Below are 23,183 nucleotides of genomic sequence, written 5' to 3'. Positions count from 1 at the left end.
GCAAAGACTATAGATATAGATCCTTGGAAGTGACTTTGATATGTGTCAGTAAATTAGATCCAAGCATTCGGTCTTAAAGTGACAGTAGCCTAAAATACCTGTCCGTGCAGTAATGTTAATTAAACAACAAAATATGTTAAATAAATGTATACATATTTATTTAATTTGTATCTCTATCATATTTATCCTGTTGTTTGTAATTTGCTTATATCGGGATGGGGGATGGCGTTTCCATGATAAATCTGGTCACCCTATTAACACATGAACACATGAAGACTTATGTTTAAATGCTTAAAATTAGTTTTAGGAATGAATGAATATAAAATTGTGAAGATGGCCTTTATGCATAAATTTCTTTACAAAACGTACACTATCATTTTTTTATTGCCTTTCCAACAAGCTAGTTTCTATTTACAGCTAATGTGAAGAATAAAAAAAAATGATCAAATCGTAATTTTATAATTTTAATATCTCTAACACCTTATGCAAATCAGTTGTGCATATATTTGCTTGAAGGCATTCATTTAATGCTCAAGTAGAACAGCTCAGTTTAGCAAAGAGAAATGACAGTACATAATTTCAAAAACTTTGTGTGTAGTTGCAAAAGTGTTATGAAGAAATGGTGTATTAGAATTGACAGCCTCAGAAGTAAAAGCACCTCATATAAAGAACAAATATACAGTAGTGGCCAAAAGTGATGTCCAGAGATATATTTATCAGAGCGGCCACTGAATCAACATATGACTCCATGTTGCATCATTGTTTAATATAGAAATAAGGCTGTTTTCAGTTGCTGTACAACCAAGAAAACTAAATATACTCCCTTTTTGTCTGTAAATTATATCTCACACTCATGTCTTTGTTCATGTTTATCCCATAATAATAATAATAATATGGCAAGAAAATAGCAAAGGTGAACTAAAAGAAAACAAACACATGTATTGTCCTATTTCTAAAAAAAGGTTTTGGAAGGTCTTAGACTGAAAAAGTTTGGGAACCACCGATCAATGAAAAGCAACTTTGAAGAATATAAAGTTTAAGAGAGTTTCTCAAAAACATTTGTTTATGGCCACCATTTGAATAATGAGAAACAATACTTAGGCTAGAAAGCAGAGACTTCCCTTTTTGTCAAATGCTTAAAACCCACAATGTGTTTTTCAAAATTATAGAGCAGGTCAAAATATAATGTATGTATGTTGCATGTAAAGCAAGTTTACCCACCTGCTACTTTCTATTTGCATAAAAGCAAAGAAGTGTCCTCTTCCTGTTTTTGTGTGATTGGCTGCTTCAGGCTCTTTCGGACTGAAACCCGATAAGTTTCCAGTGTACCTGCATTATGTCCACGCCCAGTTTATACACAAACACTCATTGTTTCGTCCTCTCTGTCCTTGGTGACCAGCTTTCTGCCTTTCATTTCACTCACCTCTGACTGTACACATGTGGGGGAAAATGGCAGAAACGAATATCTCTGTAGATAAGGAGCAATTCTGTTGCTCAGTGTGCTTGGAAGTGCTATGGGAGCCGGTCACTATTCCCTGCGGACATAGTTATTGTATGGAATGTATTAAAGGTTACTGGAGGAAATGCGAGTTAAGAGAGGAATACAGCTGCCCTCAGTGCAGACGCACCTTTAGCCCCAGACCTGCGCTGTCTAGAAACACCATGCTGGCTGATATTGTGGAAAAACTGAGGAGAACCGGCGTTCAAGATCCTGGTGCGAAGGCAGCGGATGTGGAGTGTGATGTTTGCACTGGGAAGAAACATCGAGCTGTTAAGTTCTGTGTGAAATGTCAGACGTTATTCTGTGAAATTCACTTGAAGCCTCACAATGAAAGGAATCGCGGTAGGATGCATCCGCTTATTGAAGTTACAAAACAACCGCAGAAAAGAATCTGTTCACGGCACAATAAATTGCGGGATGTTTACTGTCGCACAGACCAACAGTGCATTTGTAGTTCGTGCTTAAAAGACGGACATAAGGGGCACAGCGTGCTGTCGGTTCTGGAGGAGAGGATGGAAAAACAGGTAACAAACTGTAAAAAAAAAAAAAAAAAAATCTTTGAATTGCACAAAATAGAGTTTAAAGACAGCAAAATTCTTATGTGCATGGTTTTCAAACAGAAACATCTTGAGGAAGCGTGGAAGAAGTCAAAACTGAGGTGTAAGGAACGAGAAAAGGAACTCAAAGACATTGTAAAATACGTTAAGGTAGGTCTACACTCATTGTACTGAAAATTTCAGAGAATGACAGATTGCTTATTTTTCTGTGGAACACATATGTGCTTATACTTTATTAACCCCTGGTCCTGTTCGGGGGGGAAAAAAACTACCTTAGTGGAATGGTACGAAACTTGGTGAATTGCGATTGTTTAAATGATCTTAAAAGTAAGCACATTTGTACTGTTCGCAATCTAAAATATGAACAGGATATATGAAAACAGTATTTTTGTGGGTTACAAACTACAAATCAGCCACAATGCATTAAAAAAACAGATCACAGCAATGAATGGGTTAAACTAAAACATCTAGTGCTAAAAAAAAAAAAAAAAAAACACTCTCTCTCTCTCTTTTATGAACTGGTATGACTGTAACAGAGCACCTATGAACACTGGCAAAAAGTATATACATATATATATATATATATATATACATATATATAGGCTATCCAAATGCAGAACCTAATAAAAGTAAGTAATTATGTCTGAAAACACTGTTCTCAGTAACTAGGGATTACACAACCCTATTATATATTTATAGGGTTATACACAAGAGTGTTGTTTTTCATAAGTAGGCCCCCATCAAAAAGTGTCCGAACTGATTCTCTGTCTTGTATATCTGAATATGAAGAGTTCAGATGCAAAAGCCGCTAAACGCCACTGCCGTCAAAAATGAGATAATGATATTTAGCGAATGCTCTCTGCACATAGATACATTCATCAAATACTTTCGCTTCAAATCCGCTAAATACCAGTTTCAGCCCATTCAAGACATTGGCAGAAACCGCTAAAACGCCACTTCCCATCATTGGCAGAAACTGCTAAAATGCCACTTCCCTTTGTCAGCCAAAGCCTCTAAGTCCAGAGAAGAACCAATCTGAAGATGCGAATTGAATCATATGATTTCAAGATGAATGACGGTGTGCTTATGAGCCGCTTTCAACTGCCGAGCTGCAAGTTTTTATCATGTTGTGTCCATCATTACAGTGGCAATGACAGGATTTCGCAAGTAGCAAGTAAACAACAGTGTCCTTTTGCTGCTGTAAAACTGACAGAAATGGATATTTTACTATGACTTTCTGTCCAAAGAGGTGAACTTATAGGTTTTTTTGCGAAAAAGCACACATGGACTTAGCTGGTTTTGCAGCAAAAAGACAGTCAAATTTGTTAAATACCAATAAATTGACTAAAGTGACATTTTTGAAAATAAGGAATTTCAATAACTAACAACCTTTTCATTGCCATTAAAGTGGAATTACTGAACCTAAACATACGAGCCTGATAAAAAAAAAAAAAAAATGCACATTTAAAAGAAAAGATGTCAGATGGACTTTTTCAATGGAACTCTTCATATACAGTTTTACAATCACCAGGACCCATTTCTCAATACTTAGGACACTTTTTCAAAACTCTTCCAACATCGAGCACATCAACAGTCTATGTGGGCTAAACTGAGGATAATTTATCATTGCATTGGTACAAAATACATTCAGTGCCTACTTCTTTCAAACGGTATGAATTAATTTCTTAGGCACAACCACCACCAAAACTACAGGCCAATTTGCACATTTACAGTACATACTGTACTCTTTTCAGAACTGTTAAAACTTAAGTTTAAAACCTAACATAATACAAAAAAATAAGACCGCAATTTGCTAAATTTCTACAAAAATACCATATCGAAATATGTTACAAATCTAAAAAATGGAAGACTATCAAAACAATTAGAAGTAGCTGAACACCTACATAGATGTTAGTCTTTCAGTTTTCATTACCATCTACAAAAGGGGAAACATAATTTTGTACTGTATTGTAAACATGGGCCATGTAACAGTAGAGAGGTGTCATTCTTGTTTTGTAAAGAAAACTCACAAAAGAAAACATTGTGTAATGCTACCTGTTGTTAGTGTTTTGAGGTCATTGTTTAATGAATAATAAAGTGTATTTGTTGGGCGGCAACCCTAGTTGTATGGAGGAATGAGTTAATTTGGGACATGTATGAAGTGTGTTGGTAGTTTTAGTGTGTTTTGGATGTGAAATTGAAAGCTGAAAGTTGGTAGAACTTTGTGAAGAAAAAGTGACCTATGTATTGAGAAATGTATCCTAATGATTGTTAAAAAAAAAAAAAAAAAAAAAAAAAAAAACTAATTTAGTGCACTAATGCTTAAAAATAGTTGGGTTTTTTTTCCCCTGGAAATAAATACATTTTTAAATTAAATAAATGGGGCATGATTTAAAGATAAATAATGCTTAGTAGCTTTCCATGAAATGCTCTCAAAATAAAAAATATGAATGAAAAGGTATTATGGAAGAAAAAGCACATTAGCACATTAATTTCGTTAAAAAAAAGTCACATTTATGGTTACATTTACATTTCGACCTGTGAACAGTGCAAGTGTGACCCATAAGTAAACAGGGCCAGAGGGTTAAACAATGTCCCTTCTGTCACTGCAACAGCGCTCTGCACAAGCGTTTGAGGAGGACAGCGAAAAGATCTTCATCAGGCTGCTGCGCTGCATTGAAAGGAAGAATTCGGAGGTGAAAGAGCAGATCAGATGTGAGGAGAGAACAGCTCTCAGCCAGACGGAGAAGCTTCTAGAACGACTGAATCAACAGATAGTTGAACACAGAAGAGGAGAGGCTGAGCTAGAGGCGCTCTCAAACACTGAGGATCATATCCATTTCCTACAGGTGAAGTCCTGGGTCTGAAATATGAACTGAATTTATTTATTTGTGCTGGAGGTTACGATACTCCACAAGAAACAATATGGGAACAGCAAAAGAAAAGAAGCTACATTCTCTTTGTTTATAGGCTGTATAGGGGAATTTGGGCCAGAGAATATAAAGATCTGGGTTTGCTTGTTCACTAATACACCAACTTTACCTATTTGACTTACCCGTGCAGAACTATAAGATGCTCTGTGCTCCTCCTGACACTGGAAGTCGGCCCAGCATTGACGTCCATCCGTACTTTCCTTTGCTGATATTGAGAAAAGCTCTCACAGAGCTGAGAGATAAAGTCAGTGAGGTCTGTGACAGAGAATCGTCAAAGATCTCAGAATTAGGTGAGTATAAAAACACAGATACACAAGATTGCCGATTGTCTAGTCCTCCACAGCCGACACCTGCTTTGAATTATATCAGCTGCTGATGCACAAATGGCAGTTGACAGCAGACACCGTTATGTTTACAGTTGATGAGCACAATCAGTCAGCTGAAAACTCGCCGAGTTGTCCGTTGAACACTGAAACAGGTACGGACACTCACATCCCTCCCAGCAAGTGAGTCATCAAACCACGTCAACTCACCCATGTTTACCGGTGTGTTAAAATGCATCTGACGTAATTCAACTCTCTGACCTTTTCCAGCCCATACGCATTTACTACAGACTGAGCCGAGGACCAGGGGAGATTTCTTACAATGTGAGTTCTGATTTAGCAGACATTGGTTATCATGTATGGGATAATGTACATCCAGCTGGTCGTTAATGAAAAATAAACCCTGACAGGTTGTTCAGAACCCCAACATGAAGCTAAATGAACATTATCCTGCTTATTACATGGCTACCTTCCACATAAGTAATTCTGAGTTGAAATATTTTATTAGTTCATTATACCATGGTCTGTCTGAATGCTCGATTGGCTGGAAGGTGTGCATTAAAACCATTTAATGCACAGGTAGTTCCAGTCACTTTAATCACCAGTCTATATTAATGCGCTGCTTTCATTGAAGCGCACGCACACACACACAAACTTTCAAGAGCACAGAAACTTGATATCAACCACAACTTTTATTAATAAAATAGCTTCGCTACTAAAAATACTGTTATATTTCTCAGAGAGGTGGTAACATCACATCTGATTCAAAGCGGGCAGAATAGATCCAACAAGCTGAAACCGACGGAAGTAAATGTTTACTTTTCCAATTAAATATTGCACTGCAAACATCAATGACAGCTTTAACTTATCAATGCTGGCAAATGACCATGGTATAAGCGGCATAATCCACAGCTAGTTGTGCATTATTAAACAATTTGAATGCACTTCGTGTCATGTGGTTCTACATTACCCATGACGTTGTACAGAAAATTACACCAATCAGAGTTGAAAAAGCAATTTTGCCTTTGTAAATGAGTAGTTTTATATTTCTCCATTTTTAATTCGATTTTGCTATTTGCAATGCTTCATGGGATTGTAGTTATTTCTTTCACTAAAGCCATTAAAGGATTAGTTCACTTCTGAATGAAAATTTCCTGATTATTTACTCACCCCATGTCATCCAAGATGTTCATCTTTCTTTTTTCAGCCGAAAAGAAATTAAAGTTTTTGAGGAAAACATTCCAGGATTTTTCTCCATATAGTCTCCATCTCCATCTTTTTTTTTTTTTTTTTTTTATAAATTGTAGCACTTTGGGATTTTGTTGAAATATAAAGTGCATTATAAATAAAATGTATTATTATTATTATTATTATTATTATTAGTGAACTTCAGTGGGGTTCACCGGGTGGAAGGTGCGCCACGCATTGCGTTGAAAGATCACGTGTGACATAGGTGGAAGTGTCGCGGTAGGGCGAAAAACGTCATCTAATTTTCTCCTCCAACTTCAAAATCGTCCGATATCGTTGTTTTACCTTTTTTTGTAAACAGCATTTGGCTTAATCGTTGCACGATTCCGCCTATGTCACGCATGACCTTTGTAACATGATTACGTAATGCGTGGCGCATCGCAGAGCAGTGCAAGACAAGCATTTGTGGTTAAAAAGTATATACATTTTTATTTTATTTTTTTAGAAAATGACCAATTGTTTTGCTAGATAAGACCCTTATTCCTCATCTGGGATCATGTAGAGCCCTTTGAAGCTGCACTGAAACTGACATTTGGACCTTCAACCCGTTGAACCCCAGTGAAGTCCACTATATGGAGAAAAATCCTGGAATGTTTTTCTTAAAAACCTTTTCGACTGAAGAAAGACATGAACATCTTGGATGACATGGGGGTGAGTAAATTATCAGGAAATTTTAATTCCGAAGTTAACTAATCCTTCAAGATTGGCTTCGTTCATGGCTTATAACGCTTTAACAAAAGACTTTTTATTTTTAATCCCTATGGGGAAAAAAAATACTTTCAGAACCAGCGCCACTGAAAAAGGGGACAGCACTGTTGCACTCTATAACCTCAGAATGTTGAGAGTGACCAATCATAAGAGAGAATTTTAGAGATACATGTAATGTAAATTATTGAATGAGACTTATTAGCCAAGTATCTTTCCTCTTTTAGACTGCTGTGATTTGATGTTGGACCCAAACACCGCCAACGTTTTCCTCCGCCTTTCTGGAGAATACTCAGAGGTCACGACCGCCCACGAGCCTCAGCCGTACCCGGATCACCCAGAGCGCTTCAGCAGCTGGGCTCAAGTCTTGTGCACTGAAGGTCTGTCTGGATGTGGATATTGGGAGGTGGAGTGGGGAGGTGGTGGAGGAGTTTCTATTGGAGTATCCTACAAATCAATTCCCAGGACAGGAGGGAATACAGACCGAAAACTGGGATGCAACTCAAAATCGTGGAGTTTGGATTTCTCCGATTCTCTTTGTTTGTTCCGGCACAGTAAGTTTAGTGTTGAAATACACACTCCAACACCACACAGAGTCGGTGTGTATCTTGATCACAGCGCTGGAACTCTTGCATTTTATAGCATTTCTCTGGCAGATGATACCATGATTTTGCTGCATCGAGAGCAGACCACTTTTACTCAACCTCTTTACCCTGGTTTCTGGGTTGGACTGGGGTCCACTTTGAAACTCTGTCGAACTTTCAGCTTCTCAGCTTAGTAGTGCATTCTGCGCGCTCATTTTGTTTAAGGGACAGTTCACCAAAAAAAAAAAAAAAAAAAAAAAAAATATCAAAAGCATGTCCTTGTTCACTCACCTTCATGTTGTGTGTTTTCCTCCAGTGGCTTGTTATTGTACAGGCTGAACTGCCCACGCAACCATTATGAAAAGGAGCACTCTGACCTCAATATATCTTTGTGTTACACAACATACTGACCATTTTCCATTTTTGGGTGAACTAACCCTTTAAATAAAGAATAATAGTTCAAATATGAAGCATGAATATAATGGAAACTTGTAAAATCAGGACAGGAATAAAGAGCATACAAATAAAAAGTCAATACAGTGAGTTTGTTCACGTGGCTGAACAGTTTATTGGTAACCGTGTGATATAAAAGCAGCATAACCCAGTGTGAGGTGGTTCTTCGTGGTGAGAGGCTCAGATCTTGTTGAAGGCAGCAATATCCACACTCTGGACCTACAACATAATGAGGAATGAATGTAGTTTTGGTCAATAAAACTTGATTTTTTTTTTATTTATTTATTTTTTTTTTAACATTTTATAATCTTATCAAAGGGTGAATTTCATTTAAAATGTCAATAACATTTCCATTCATATTTCACCCAAACATAAAAATGAATCAATGTTTTACTTAATGTCGTAAATAAATGAAGACCAATATGGTTTTTGTCATTGTAATTTAACATTTAATTTCATAACATTTTTATATAATTTTAAAGTTATTGCTTTATTTTCATTACAATTACCTAATTTTTTTCCCTCAAGTTTTCCTCAATTATTTTATTAAAATAACTGCAATGCAATATACACACACATTTGTAAATTGTTTATACATAAATTATAAAACCATCAGTATTTCACTGCAATTCATATATATATATATATATATATATATATATATATATATATATATTTATTAAGTTTATTGTGATAAATATGCATCTAACTTATAGATTTAATTTCATATCATTTATATAAAGTTATTTAGTTTCATAACAATTATTGACAACGACAATTATTTATATAATTATTTCATGACATGACAATTATTTTCCTCAGAAGTTTTTCTCTATTTACTGATTTTATAATGACACAAATAAATTACTGGAAAAAAAAAAAAAAAAAAAAAAAAAAATATATATATATATATAGTTTGCTTTTAAATATATAATTCATGAATTAACCTAATATGGTTTCATAATTTTTATATAATATTTAATTTAACTATAATATAATATATTTTGAGTTATTTTCATGGCAATCAAGTTAATGTTTCTCACAATTTTTCCTCTATTTCCAAAAAATTACTTTAATTCAATAAATAAAACACACATTTGTAAAATATACATCATTATAATATAATCAGTATTTTACTGCAGCATAAAAAACAATTACTATATTGAAATAAACAGAATCTAAAAATGCTAAAGTACAATGTGTCTGGACACATTACAATAATGGAAATTGGAAGAGAAAATGTTAAAGAAATGTTTCATTTTCTTTATACAAAATTTCTTTATAATTTTGAGGTGAAAATGTGACCTGAATTTTTTTTCCTCATAATATTCATACAAAAAAAACATTCTGCACTTACATAGTCCTCAAATTTGGTGATCTCCTCTTCCAGAATGTCTGTTCCCACTTTATCGTCTTCTACCACACAGTTGATCTGCAGCTTTTTGATGCCGTAGCCGACAGGAACCAGCTTAGAAGCTCCCCACAGGAGCCCGTCCATCTGTATGGAGCGCACACACTCTTCCAGCTTGGACATATCAGTCTCATCGTCCCACTGATCAATGAAAGAAAGATGACATATTCAAAACTATAACTCAGCAGGAAGGAATAATACTTGATACTTTAAAGATTGTGTGTGCTGAAGGTCTCGTACAGGTTTGACGTCCAGCAGGATGGATGATTTGGCGATGAGGGCTGGTTTTTTGGCTTTCCTCTGGGAGTACTCCTTTACTCTCTCTGCTTTGATACGCTCTGCCTCCTCATCTTCCTCATCACTTCCAAACAGGTCAATGTCATCGTCATCGTCAGCACCATTATGTTCCTCAACCTTGGGTGTCTGGACAGGAGCAGCCTTCAGATAAAATAATATACAAAGTATGTAAAGCATTATGGTTGTATTTGTTTAATGCACAAAGGCTGCCTTTATCATTATTGACTTAAAGATGGCAGTATCTCACATTTACCTTGGTGAATGTAACAGTCTTTGAAGCAGGCGATTGGCTTTTCTCCAGCGTGGCCATTCTGGACTCCAGTTTGGACAGCGTGGCTCTCAAATCATCCACAACTGATAAAACAACAGCTCCATTAATTAATCTCACATGATAACAATATGCTCACTAAGACAAACTGGATATTCAGCCAAAACTGTGTCAATCTCTGAGTCTGTTCCAAACCCTAGTGTGCTGCATCACCTTCCACATAAGCAAATACTTTCTAAAGCATCCTAGTTATTTTATGTTGGTCTTAGTGGGGCATTTCTACCTCTGGTAACCACCAGAATGTTTATTGTTAACTAACAGTATCAAAACGCTAGGCCTGGAAATTCACAGCTTAACATTTTTCCACAGGAACTCAACACAGTTTTTAAAAATCTGATCACAAATGACATTTACTAAGGATATCATTCTAAAATGGAAAAAGGAATTATTTTTTTGCCACTAAAAATTAATGCAATACACATGTCATGAACTGACTTAAAATGAAAACAGTTTCTAAAACATTTCAACATCTTTTATTATATCACTACATGTGAGCAAAGACAAATCATACAGTAAAATCTCACACAGTAATGTTAAATGTCTTCTTCGTATTGGTAGTTGCTGGATTGCATATCTCATTTGCATAAAGTTTAACTTTTCTCATCTGTGTTAAACTGCAATGTGGGAATGTCCATAAATGCATCACTCACATTCACTGCGTCTTGACTTCAAGTCACTCTATTAAATCGCTGTTTTGCAAGAACGCTCCTTAAGACAGCATCCAACAGCCTTCATGTCATGTCAATTCAGACCGGCAATTGCTTGAATGGTGGGTTCATTATTCTTAATGAAAAACACATCAACTACAACAACACAACTAATCCTTTACAGGTTCCCTATTAACATTGGGTTTAAATCCAAAATATTGCCAAATAGGCCCTTTTATATTTCGCTTTGAAATCAAATCTTCTGCCATCGTCTTGTCAGTCAGCTCCTCACTCTCGTGATAAATAACATTTGACTGTATAATAATATCTAAAACAATGGTGGGGGCGGTGCCGTGGTGGGCAAGTGATGTAACCTGTGTTGCAGCTAAACACTGGTAACACCGACTTTCGCAGCAAGCCTTCTCACTAGGTTTTGGAACAGCCATATCTCTGTCTTTTCTCAAATGTACCTTTGTGCAAATTCTTGTTGTCCAGTTCTAGACTCTTCAAACGAGAAACCAGCTCACTCTGATCCTCAGACTTACTGGCATTCTGACTCTGCAAATCAGATGGAGAAGAACAGAACATTAGTGAATTACATCTCATAAAGAGCTGACTGTAAAAATCACACCATGCAGGGCTGCAACTGCAGACATGCCCAACAAAAGGTTTGTCAACCTCAATTAAAAACCACAGGAAATCATGTGAATGCATTTATAGCAGGATATGATGTTTGAAACATTGAAATTACATTTATTTTTCCACTTGGTTTGCATGCAATTTACGTTGGTTAAGGCTAAAACTTTAAACCAATGCATGAAAAACACAGTCATGCATGACGTCTTTGCCCTTAAATGTGTAAAAACAACCCATAAAAACACAAGTCACACAGAAAACAGGCTGTTTTGGAAGCGTCAAGCAGTAAGGCGTGTATGATCCACGCTGCTCCAGGCTCCGTTCACATGCTTTTCACACAGATGTGAAGCTGAACCGCCTCAGAGCACTTACGGTCTTCCTCTCCCGTGGTTTTTGAGTGCGTGTGTGCCCTTTACTACCCTGTAGAGCAGTCTTCACCTGAGAGATTCACATTTAACCACCACAACCAGAAATCAATCAGAAAAACAGACAGATAAACTACTATAACAGAGTTTTACTCTATTCAAATAAAGAAAGACATCAGAGAAGAGATGCATGCATTCACTGTTTTTCATTGCCATTCAGTTTTTGCTTCTCTTTAAAGGGGTCATGACATGGATTTTTGATTATTTACCATGCAAAAAGCTTGCCGCAATAAAGTGTCGGAAAAAATTACAAGTATATGTAAGTTTATTATTATAAATTAACATTTTAATAGTCTTTTAATAAACTAGTGTTTTCTGAGTCAGTGTCGGCTGCAAAGATGAAGCTGGTGATGCTCACTCGTCATCTCTGCAGTATAGTGAACGTGCCTATAGAGAGATATGCACCTTTCATATGGATCAGAGTGTATTTGTTTTTGATTAGAACTAGTTCATTTAAAAGTAGACATTTCAAGCATTCTAAAGATATATTTCTCATGTCTGTGAGGCAAGGAGCCTATATGCTGAGTTTCGGTTCATTTATGTGACGCGCTGCTGTTCAGGGAGACCGAGACGGCAGAAATTGCATTCTGTTTGTTTTCTTTATTTTACAAAGGCACAACGTTTTCTTGTTATTGTGAGTTTACACAAATAAAAGTACAGTTTACAGTTCTGAGTGATATATTACTCTTATCAGTATGAAAAAAAAATTTAAGTTGGAAAAAAATGCAAGTGAACGTGCTTGCGCCCCCATGGCGTGCAGTAAAGCGAGCTATACTTTAGCTGCCTTCCACACTCTGCATGAACACTTAGATATTTAATGCCGCACATTTATCTAGGTTAACGTTAGAGTGAGCTACCATGTAAAGTTGCAACTACTTACATGTTTCAAATAAGTCATATTTGAGGTCAAATGTAGTATATGAGAGAAACTGAATGTCCATCTGTATACTGTATCCAGTGTAGACAGCATCAGTGAATATAATGGGTTCTGTTTGCTTTTTAACATTATGTGACGCTCACTTCCAAGTGTAGGCAAGTGTCAGCCTTTAAGCAACGGGGTGGGGCCTATGGTACTATGATGTATAACTATTGATCAATGTCTCTCATTGGAGGCAGGCATATGCACATGTATTTGAATCCCACAATATCCAAATGGGTCATTTTTGGAGCTTTATTAAATAAATGCTTTGTTTGTAATGAGTGGTATGTGTTATGATATGAACCCTGCAGGATGTTGTAATGGTACAAAAACCTTGTGTCAAAGGCAAGGCGAATTTGATTTCTCATGTCAAGACCCTTTTAAAGTGGTAAATAGTTGCTGAAACACAAACATATTTGTGCAACTGTGTATAGCTCTTTTAATAAAATTACAGTTGCAGACATATCTTTAGTTTCTCAACTCAAGAAGCAAATAAAAACATGTAAGCACATGTTTGCAGTGTATTTGTGAGGTCTGCTTGCTTGAATCTGAGTCAGACCCAGAACATGACATAAAAGCAAACCACAAACACACACTAACATCTTCAGGCAACTGCAAAGCAATCTGCTTCCTTTTACAATATGAATGATGACAGATGAACAAGACTGAGAATGACAGAGCGCAGCACATGCATTGCAAAATGAACAGGCACAAACACAAATAAAGATGTCATGTTGGGAAGGAGATCAAGCTAGACCCACTTGCATTCAGGACAGTTTGCTATAGCTAAGTGCTTTTAGGTGCACCCAGTTGGATTATATAAAATCTTTGAGGTGACCGAGTCTTAGTCGAAGTATTTGTGGAGTTTTCTGAAGTGTCTAGTAAGCATATGCTTTGATGATACGGGAGGTGTAAAGTAACTGCTGACAGAGGAATCAAATACTGCAGAATCAGTGAGAAGAGACCGTGGGAGATTCTGTCCGTTTTGGGAAAATTATGGAGCCTTTTAAGTATTGAAGCAATTTGGTTTAGAATCTGTTCACTATTCCATAAATTTACCCCCAAAACAAAGTCGGCTAAAAGAGCGCAGCAGATCAAAAGTTTGTTTTCATTGGTCAGATGCGACAATGCCAAAGTCTGTGCCCAAAACGGTTTTGCAAAAAGCGCAAATGTCAAAGTTCCTCTGTTTAAATTCAAAATCACAGTACTCAAATGTAAACACATATTCAAACTATTCACACCCTGCATGATGAAAAGCTTTTTGATTATTTAGGTGTTTAAATGCAAACCCATCCACAAAATTAAGATACGTCTGTTTTAATGCAAAAAACAGCACACTGCTATTGACCAGCAATATCAATATATTGGCCAAAATTTTTAAATGATCAGCATTACCATATAATGTGACAATTTTGAACTCAAAAGTTTTTTTTTTTTTTTTGGAACAGAACAAAACCCACATTACTTTGTTGATTCACTTTTCTAAAACATTTTTCTGTTTACTTGAGCAGCCTAACATAGTATAATTAACTCAACGTATGGCACAATTTTGGGGCAGGACAATCTGTAATAAATTTAATTTAAAAAAAATAATAAATAATATTTATAAAATGCTTAAATGAATTAAGTGATATATGGGGCCTAAAACTAACTTTTTGCCACACCTGCCAATGGCCGGTGACTTAAGAAAATTTACCGGCCATAAATAATTTTTTTTTTTTCCAGCCATTTACGACATCAAAATTTTAGATACCAGTGAAAATTCAAAATGTTCAGGAACAGAAATTTAAGTAATCAAATGTAAAATAACACTGCATAGTCTTCACTGCTTAAATTAGATATAGATTAATCCTTATTTAAATAACAAAATGTTATTCAGTCAAAGGCAGTGGGTGATTTTTCTTTGTTGATGTTTGATTAACATTAAGGACACAGATGGCAGCAGGTATATATTAGGCTTCTGTCACTAATGCATGGATCAAATATACTGATACATATGTGTTTTTTTTTCCTGAACTGTTTATGTTCACTTAAGACATAACTGACTGTTTACGAGGATTACTTGCCAATACGGGCATTTTCAAGCACAAGACGACGTGAAGGAGAGTTCAATTCTGTATTCGCGCACTGTCTTGAGATGCGGATTTCTGGTGCTTTACAAATTTATTAGACCACCTGTTATAATAAAGAGAAAACAAATATTTTAGGGATCTGTCAAAAACTTTTATTTTTATTTAAAAATAACATTTTATTGTCATTTATTAGGCAAATAAACTGAAAATAGTCTTTACTATTACTTTAGCTGGCACATTCAACTTCTCTCAGAAGTCAGAAATTAATCAAGCATAACATTCAACCATTAAATCTTATTTTTCTATTAAGGACTGCGAGTAAATAACTTCTAATTTACTTCCGTGCATCTAAATAAAAAATAAAAATAAAGGTGCTTTACTATTTTTTTTCTGTCTTTCTTGTAAAACAGTAAATTTGAAAATCATGGACAAAAATAATTATATTTTAGCATCAGAAATACTACTGTGACTAAAGAGCTTACACATACTGGTGTGGATTAACCATTAGAGAAACATTAAAAAAAAATTATTTTGTTAATCACAATACTGTTAGTTTAGGGCAGCTGTGGCACAAACCTTACATTGGGTGGTGGTCTAATAAATTTGTTGAACAATATTTATATAAAATTAATATAATTAAAAACTAAAATTAAAATAAAATTAAATAATTAAAAAAGTAATTTCGGGTTACATTTCAAAACAAAATAATAAAAAAAAAAAATCATCTGGCACTCCAAATCATTGTACAAGTCATAAATTGTGTACACGAGTTAGTAATCTGCATGTACAGTTTACTAATCCATATCTCCAGCTGATTTTGTTACCCCTGCCAAAGTTACAGAGGGAGCTCGGTAAACATGCTAAAATAGCACAGGGATATTTTGGGAGAGCGAGTGTTTATACTGTAGCTCCAGTCTTGTGGGTGATCAGCAGCTGAATGAAAAACTGTCCTGTTCGTTTCACCTTCAACTTGGTTAAAGTTTCATGAAGTAGATTTAAATCAGCCCTTCAAAGTGGTCCCATGCAGGACGACAGTTACAGAGCGTCAGTAATCACTCTACTTAAATGTGGTTCACAAGAAGATTACATTACAAATTCAGTATGCTTCAAAAATGATTAATACCAAGAGTTGAGATTATGATGAGTTTTCTTTCATTTTGGGGGCAGTACTCACTCCGGCTAGGGACTGCTGGATATTCTGTCGGGCTTTAGCAATGTCCTGCAGGATGGCACTAGAATCTCTCTCCTGGAAGGGTACAGCGGGGTAAAAAGGCCCATGTCAAACAAACCAGCAAGAGGCAGAGAGTGAGCAAGCAAGCAAGCAAACAAACAAACAAACACACACAGGTCAGGTGCATACAGAAGCGCTGTCAGTGCAGACTTTTCAGCAAATGAGTGAAAAGAAGAAGCAGACACCTGGACAGTTGGACATACAGCAGCTGAGTAAACATGAATTCATGCCTCACCACTAGGATTCTGTCACTCTCATTCTTTAGAACAATTACAGCCTTATACCGGTTTGTATGACAAACCAGGAAGTTTTAGACTCTCAAATTGTGCTGTTGAAACTGCTTTGCTACGACATCCAGATCTCTAGGGGGCAGTACCTGAGATGTCTGAGGGATGCCGTTCATGCCCTCGTAGAAGCGTCTCTCTGCTTCGTCGTATCTGGACTTGTCAAACCAGATGTTCTCCTGGGCGAGTCCCTGAAGTCCACTCATTGTGATGCTAAGAACACAAAAAAAGGAGACATGGAAGTTAGATTTATAGTTTGTGTCAAAGAGCAAACATACAACTATAGAAAGACTCAAAGTAAACAATAATAATAATAATAATAAAAAAAAAACAGAATTCAAATGCAAGTCCTCAATGCATTTTTAAAGTAATTCATTCATGAGTAATTGTGCATAACAAAAGCATTAAAACAAGCTATTTTAAATCAAGCCGAGCAAGCCAAGAACCATGTGCCACATGTATGAATACATACTTCCATTTCTTGTATTTACACATATTATGACAAATTTACAGGTTTCAGAACCATTTAATTTATATTAGGTCTATAGAAATTGGATCTTAAAATTGAATACACAATTCATTATTAGAGATTTTCTTGCATTCAGGCTAAATTCTTGGCAGTCAATACAACTGAATATAGTTTAATGGTTTATTTGTATTTTTCTAAAATAAAATGTCAGAATCTCCAAACGTTGGAGGAGAAAAACAAAACTTGTTGAGCAAGATCAAAGGGATAGTTCACCCTAAAATAAAAATTAAGTTTTGGTTTGAGCCATATATTCCAAGAACACTTGGAATATATGGCACGTGTTGCATGGGATCATTCTGTGATACTTTTGTTACTCTTTTTTTAAAAAGCTTGATACTGATCACTATTTACTGCTACTATATGGATGAGCATGAGCAGGACATTTTTTAAAAATTCTCCTTTTGTGGTCCATAAAAGAAAGAAGGCCATACAACATTAGAACACCACCAGGGTGAGTAAATTATGAATTAATTTTCATTTTAGGGTGAATTATCCCTTTAAATTATTAGTGACCATGAAGGACTAGCTAACTGCTGGCTTAAATAAAGTCGCGTTTCCCACCATAATTTTTTCTGGGAACATTTTTTCGCCCAGACCTGTTGCAGACTGCATTTCCATCGCGGTCTAAAGTACCGTAAAGTGCGTAGTCTGGTGACGTAGTACAGCACGCGACATTCCAGTTCCTGCTGGACTTCGTCCTCCGGATATAAGCTTAATAAAGCCTAAACCCTCGAATTTTTTTAACTCCACTGTTGATTCAAATAGCAAACAACTCTTACTGCATGCACCACAACAGACTTTTAAAAATGGTTGTTGAAATAAAATGCTGCAAGGCGTTTATATAAGCCAACTGTACCAATCAGCATGTTCAGTGAAAGTTCCTGAACTTTGAAAAAGTACTACCTTGCAAGAAGGGACTTTCTGAGGGGGGAATTTTCACCTGGAACTTCATTTAGATCCTGGTTCCTGTGGTCAAAACACACAGAGTACCACCCCAAAGTACCTAGTTCCTGGGGAAAGTTCCTGTGGTGGAAAAGCGGCTTATAGCTATATGGCTAGTGGAAGTAATTTTACTGATATTGTTGCTCTCTGAGAACAGGGAACATAAGCGATAACAATAAGCAAACAAGCGATGAAAAGAAGTTATATGAACAATATAATATGTTGACAAAATGGACAGTTTATTGGCAATATATAACTACTATATCAACCCATCACAAGTTTATACAACCATCTTTATTTTTCCATTATTCTGTATATTACCATACATTGAGTCACTACTTAAAGAAAGTGAAATTAGTATTATCAGATGTATTTTTACATTATAGTAATAAAAATCTATTGTGAGATGCACAGCATCATCCTGAAATAAAGCATGGGAAAGACACCTTTTTGTGAACAGACCCTTCATTAGTTATTCGTTCTGCTTAAAGGGTTAGTTCACCCAAAAATGAAATTTCTGTCATTAATTACTCACCCTCATGCCGTCCCAAACCTGTATGACCTTCGTTCATCTACGGAACAAAATTAAGGTATTTTTGGTGAAATCTGAGGGTTTTTTTTTTTTTTAAATCAGGGTAGAAAAGAAATTGTTGAATAAAGACGTTATTTTTGTTTTGCGCACAAAAAGTATTCTTGTCGCTTCATAACTTTAAGGTTGAACCACTGTAGTCACATTGACTATTTTAATGATGTCTTTACTACTTCTCTGAACCTTGAATGTAGTAATTTCATTGCTTTCTATGAGAGATAAAAAAAACCTCTTGGATTTTATCAAAAATATCTTAATTTGTGTTCCAAAGATGAAAGAAGGTCTTATGGCTGTGGAACGAAATGAGGGTGAGTAATTAATGATAGAAATTTCATTTTTGGGTAAACCCAATTTCATTTTTGCCATTGTCAAGTCCGTATCAGTTATTCAGCATGATAAATTAAAGATTGATCAATAATAAACTTGTACATTCTGTAAACTTTATGCCTGGCTAACTTTATGATGATGGAAAAACTATATCGTCCAGGTCTTGAATTCACTATGATTTTGTAGAATAGGTATTTGGATTGATTGTCCAAGTCCCTTCAACCACTAAAACTCCTTTCATTGATTTTTTTGCTGACACAGGCTGCAGACAATGGGACAGACTTTGCGTGCTAAAGCCCTGGGATTAGTTTCACACTGATCAACTTTCACCCAGCAGCCAATGGTGACACAAAAACCAGGTTGAGGTTTTTGAAATGAGAAAAACGATTGAATACGGTCCACAAACAACTCAAATAAAACTCACAAAAGCACACCGTTCAATAAGTGAGAAGAGTTTCTTAAAAGTCAATTGTCCCATGCCCCTAAACTAGCCATACTTGTCCCTTTTCTGAGGGGCGCGCTCGTTCTCGGAGAAGACCCTCTTTCTGCTACTTTTTGGGAACTGCCGGTCCCTCTGGGGTTCAGACGATGAGCGCTGGTGGGTCGAACCCCGCTGCTGTTGATGTGACGCATAGGAACGGGTGTACGCTTGGTTCTCCTTCTCTTGGGATTGTTGTGCACCGTTCCGTTTAGCCCTGAAGACCAGGGTGCGGGGAATTCTGTCTTTGGGGGAAGACGAAACTGGAGGGGTCCCACTCCCTGCACTCAACAAGGTCTGATAGGCATCATCGGCCTGCTCATATAGGCTGCGGTTGAACCAAACCTTCTCTCCTTTAATGCCCTGAGAGGTCAAATCATGATGGAAACGACCTTCTTCAGAACCCTGATTTTCAGACCTGGACGAACGAGTGCGGTTTCTCTTTCCATCATTTGAATTCGGCAGATTTCTTGTCTGTTCATGTCTAGTATCTTCTTTGGCTCGAGCCCCCCACTGGTTCTCCATCCTTTAGCTCAATTACAGCATATAAGGGAAAACAAAAAAGGTACATGCTAAAGAATTAGTTTGAGCTGATGTTAGGCACAGTAAACGAGGGCAGTGATGGAAACAACTAAGCGTACCCAGAAGCCTTGCAGAGCAGTCGGTTTAAATCAGCAGAAGACAGTTCATGAGGGAAATGTTTTAACAGGGATCCATAAAGAGAACCAATAAATTACTGGACGTTTTGAATTCAGACTCAGAATGGTTATTGTCCCTTTGATAAATACATTTAAAAGAACACTTACTATCTTTAAAAAAAAAAAAAAAAAAAAAAGCCATGCAAGTTAAGCAAAACAAAATCTACAAAACAAAGACAAAAAGTTTGCTTTTTGCCCATATCCAACCAGTCACACAAAATTACAGCCAAATGCCTCAATTTATATAAGCCACTATATTTAAAAATTTATATAAGTTGAAAACAGCCAGGAATATGCCATTATCATGTTTTTTAAAGGGTGGGAGGAGGATGACAGACAAAAACCAGTATCACCCTATAATGGTGAAAATTTGGCAAAGTCATGCCACAATTCAAACACAAACTAAATTCAACTTCCAAAACTACCACTAACTATTCCTTGCTCCAAGGCCCCGTTTACACCTGGTTTTAAGATGCGTTTTGGTCGACTGGATCACAAGTGGACAACGCTAAATACAGGTGTAAAACGTTTTGAGCTTGTCCACTTTCGACCACTTCCAGAGGTAGTCGAAAACGCATTTGACAGGATTGCTTTCATAGTGTAAACACTTATGTGGTCGAATGTGTTCGAACAGCCACAAAAGACCACCTACTTTCCCCCCATTGACCTAATGCGTAAACATTATGTGAAGCATGCTAGCCAGACGGGATTTAAACCTTGTCGGGTGAAGACCCAAGTTTGGTTTGAAGATGAAAAATGTACCAAGCACAATCTTCTCTCACCATTCCTGATTACTAACACACACTCACTGCATTTGCCGTGGTCTTGCGGCTGTCAGAGCAGAAACAAAAGCTGATGCTCGCCGTGTTTTTCTGTTGTCTCCTGGTGCGTTTATATGTAAATTGCACAAGCTTATTTTGTAGACAGAAGTGGTTGAAAGTGGACAAGAGAGATGCAAAATACCAGATGTAAACGGGTATGTGTCTCCCTTGTCCACTTGTGATCCGATCAACCAAAACGCATCTTAATACCAGGTGTAAACTAGTGTTGTCAAAAGTACCGACTTCAATACCAAGTCGATACTAAAAATTAAAAAATGTGACGCTTTGAGCGCTGTTGAGCAGATTTGTAAACACCTCTGATTGGTCAGTGTTCACGCGCTCAACAGATATGTTTGCGATTGGCTACAATGATCAACTCTTCAAAAACATGTTGTAAATAGACATCAATGATGCTCTTCACAGAGTGCTTACACAGATACACACGGGAGTGTTTGAAAGCAGGCGGACCAGTCCACGATAGACGCCTGCTTTCAAACGCTCCCGCTTTCAAAATGAATTCAAACACTTCCATGTGCTTTCAAACGCTCCCGTGCGTTGATCATTGTAGCCAATCACAGACATATATGTTGAGCACGTGAACACAATGACCAATCAGGTGTTTACGAATCCGCTCAACGATGCTCCAAGCATCATATTTTTAAAATTTCAGTATCGACTTGGTATCGAAGTCTGTACTTTTGACAACACTAGTGTAAACAGGGCCTGAGTATCTATCATACGGGTTACAAACACACCATGCATTTTCATTAGAACAAACTATTTTGCTAATAATAAAGTTTTATGGAATGTTAGTGTACTTGGTTACACAGTGTCACCAAATGTAAATAAAGAGCATGTTTGCTAACATATGAAGTTAATTTAACACTTTATTGTTTGTACTCTCCAATCAAGTTGTATTACTAGTGTTACATTACAATAAGGTTAATGTTAGTTAGTTAAATAATACTGACAGATACAACTTTTGATTTTAATAGTGTATTGGTAAATGTTGAAATTAACATTATTAAATGTTTAATTATTAAGTATTTTTAGTATTTCATGTAGTTTACTAATGTTAACAATTGGAACTCTTTTTTTTTTTAAATGCAAAGAACAAAAATTAAATATATAAATTGTATTTCAGATACATAAATTGTTATGAGGTTTTCCTTAGTCTTTGAGATGAAAAGAAAGTTGAAGAAACTCATGTCACTATGTGAAATAGATGTCCGTTTTATTTGTGCAAATTAAAAAGGGGAGTCACTGAGACTGACTTTGGCAGGACATGAAAAGAAAATAAGCCAGAGTAACACGTCTAACCCAGATTTAAACCAGCAGAGACCTGTAGGTCAGGATTAGGTGACACATACAGATCCGTTACAGATGCTTCATATGAGTGTGACCTACCCTGTTTGTGAACATATGAGACTCAAACTAGCCTTCATGTGTGCTGTCAGTATCAACTCCAAATGCTTCATGAAAGTTTTATAAACTCATGAAACATTACATTTTGTTCAAGTGTAAGATACTGAATGATGTGTATGGAGTAGGATCAAGTTCAGAGAGTTTTAAATTCTGCAGAGGATTAAACTCATGAGTTTCATACGCAGCCACGTGGCGCGACACGCACAGAGGAACACATTAGTAATAACACGACAAAAGTGAAATATATTTAATACTATCGTGTTAGTGGAAACTAAAGTTTTACTTACTTTCGAAGAGTTTGATAAGTGACAAGCGGGTCGAGTTGAACTTCTCCGCCGGACTCCCTATAACAGAAAGAGACTGAGGAAGCCGGGTAACACGAACTTATTGCTGATAGAGGGGTTTCCTGTTAAATGTCATTATTCACATGAAACGATGTAATGCAGGTTATACGATTTTAGCATTATAATATGCGTCTGCTGTATTAAAGAGTTGATTCTGATCTTATACAATATGTACAAATATGTATATATTTTAGTAAAGTGCAAGTGTATATGAATATCGCCCCCCAGAGCAGAGATGGTACATTCAGTTACGTTACAACGAAACATTGCGTCCTCGTGCCCGAACTAACAGCTGCACATTAAATACGATTAATACGTACTCAGATAAAAGCTATTATATCATAGCTACAAGTAAAAACGTTCTATTAAAATTTTGACGCTTCATTTTTAATTTGATTATTATATTATTCTCTCTTTTCTGTCACTCTTATGTATATGCTAATAAAGAAAAGATAAAACAGTTAGAGTGTCGTAAA

General features: G+C 36.3%; 2 protein-coding genes across 11 annotated transcripts; one reads left to right on the top strand and one right to left on the bottom strand.

Annotated features, from left to right (window-relative positions):
- The first annotated feature begins 511 nt into the window (after positions 1 to 511).
- On the top strand, positions 512 to 8,122 carry ftr87 (finTRIM family, member 87). Of its 4 annotated transcripts, none has more exons than XM_051861050.1 (7): positions 512 to 2,025; positions 2,122 to 2,208; positions 4,674 to 4,907; positions 5,122 to 5,281; positions 5,410 to 5,469; positions 5,585 to 5,638; positions 7,495 to 8,122. In XM_051861050.1, exons 1-7 carry the CDS (start codon positions 1,438 to 1,440, stop codon positions 8,043 to 8,045), a joined length of 1,734 nt encoding a protein of 577 aa, XP_051717010.1. In that variant the 5' UTR covers positions 512 to 1,437; the 3' UTR covers positions 8,046 to 8,122. The 4 variants fall into 4 exon arrangements, with proteins under 4 accessions (XP_051717010.1, XP_051717017.1, XP_051717026.1 ...); XM_051861057.1 differs by having other exon boundaries at positions 5,410 to 5,497; positions 7,495 to 7,639; XM_051861066.1 differs by lacking the exon at positions 512 to 2,025 and having other exon boundaries at positions 2,036 to 2,208.
- A 273-nt stretch (positions 8,123 to 8,395) lies between these two features.
- On the bottom strand, positions 8,396 to 22,885 carry eef1da (eukaryotic translation elongation factor 1 delta a (guanine nucleotide exchange protein)). Of its 7 annotated transcripts, none has more exons than XM_051861094.1 (9): positions 22,651 to 22,885; positions 16,647 to 16,767; positions 16,214 to 16,285; positions 11,996 to 12,061; positions 11,458 to 11,545; positions 10,266 to 10,366; positions 9,956 to 10,153; positions 9,662 to 9,856; positions 8,396 to 8,523 (listed from the first exon to the last, which is right to left on the bottom strand). In XM_051861094.1, the coding sequence occupies exons 2-9, from the start codon at positions 16,758 to 16,760 to the stop codon at positions 8,485 to 8,487; spliced, it is 873 nt and encodes a 290-aa protein (XP_051717054.1). In that variant the 5' UTR covers positions 16,761 to 16,767; positions 22,651 to 22,885; the 3' UTR covers positions 8,396 to 8,484. The 7 variants fall into 7 exon arrangements, with proteins under 7 accessions (XP_051717054.1, XP_051717043.1, XP_051717064.1 ...); XM_051861083.1 differs by lacking the exon at positions 22,651 to 22,885 and adding an exon at positions 19,439 to 19,457; XM_051861104.1 differs by lacking the exon at positions 11,996 to 12,061.
- Between the last annotated feature and the right edge of the window lie 298 nt (positions 22,886 to 23,183).

The sequence above is a fragment of the Ctenopharyngodon idella genome, chromosome 2 (assembly GCF_019924925.1).
Source record: "Ctenopharyngodon idella isolate HZGC_01 chromosome 2, HZGC01, whole genome shotgun sequence".
In the NCBI taxonomy this organism is placed as follows: domain Eukaryota; kingdom Metazoa; phylum Chordata; class Actinopteri; order Cypriniformes; family Xenocyprididae; genus Ctenopharyngodon; species Ctenopharyngodon idella.
This window is presented reverse-complemented; position numbering and strand designations above follow the sequence as displayed.

Coding starts and splice junctions, on each gene's coding strand:
- ftr87 (XM_051861050.1), top strand. CDS start 1,438: ATGTGGGGGAAAATGGCAGAAACGAATATCTCTGTAGATAAGGAGCAA. Junction 2,026..2,121: donor AGGAGAGGATGGAAAAACAG/GTAACAAACTGT, acceptor GTTTTCAAACAG/AAACATCTTGAGGAAGCGTG. Junction 4,908..5,121: donor ATCATATCCATTTCCTACAG/GTGAAGTCCTGG, acceptor TTACCCGTGCAG/AACTATAAGATGCTCTGTGC.
- eef1da (XM_051861094.1), bottom strand. CDS start 16,760: ATGAGTGGACTTCAGGGACTCGCCCAGGAGAACATCTGGTTTGACAAG. Junction 12,062..16,213: donor TCCAGCAGTCCCTAGCCGGA/GTGAGTACTGCC, acceptor TGAATCTCTCAG/GTGAAGACTGCTCTACAGGG. Junction 10,367..11,457: donor CAACAAGAATTTGCACAAAG/GTACATTTGAGA, acceptor TTGTTTTATCAG/TTGTGGATGATTTGAGAGCC.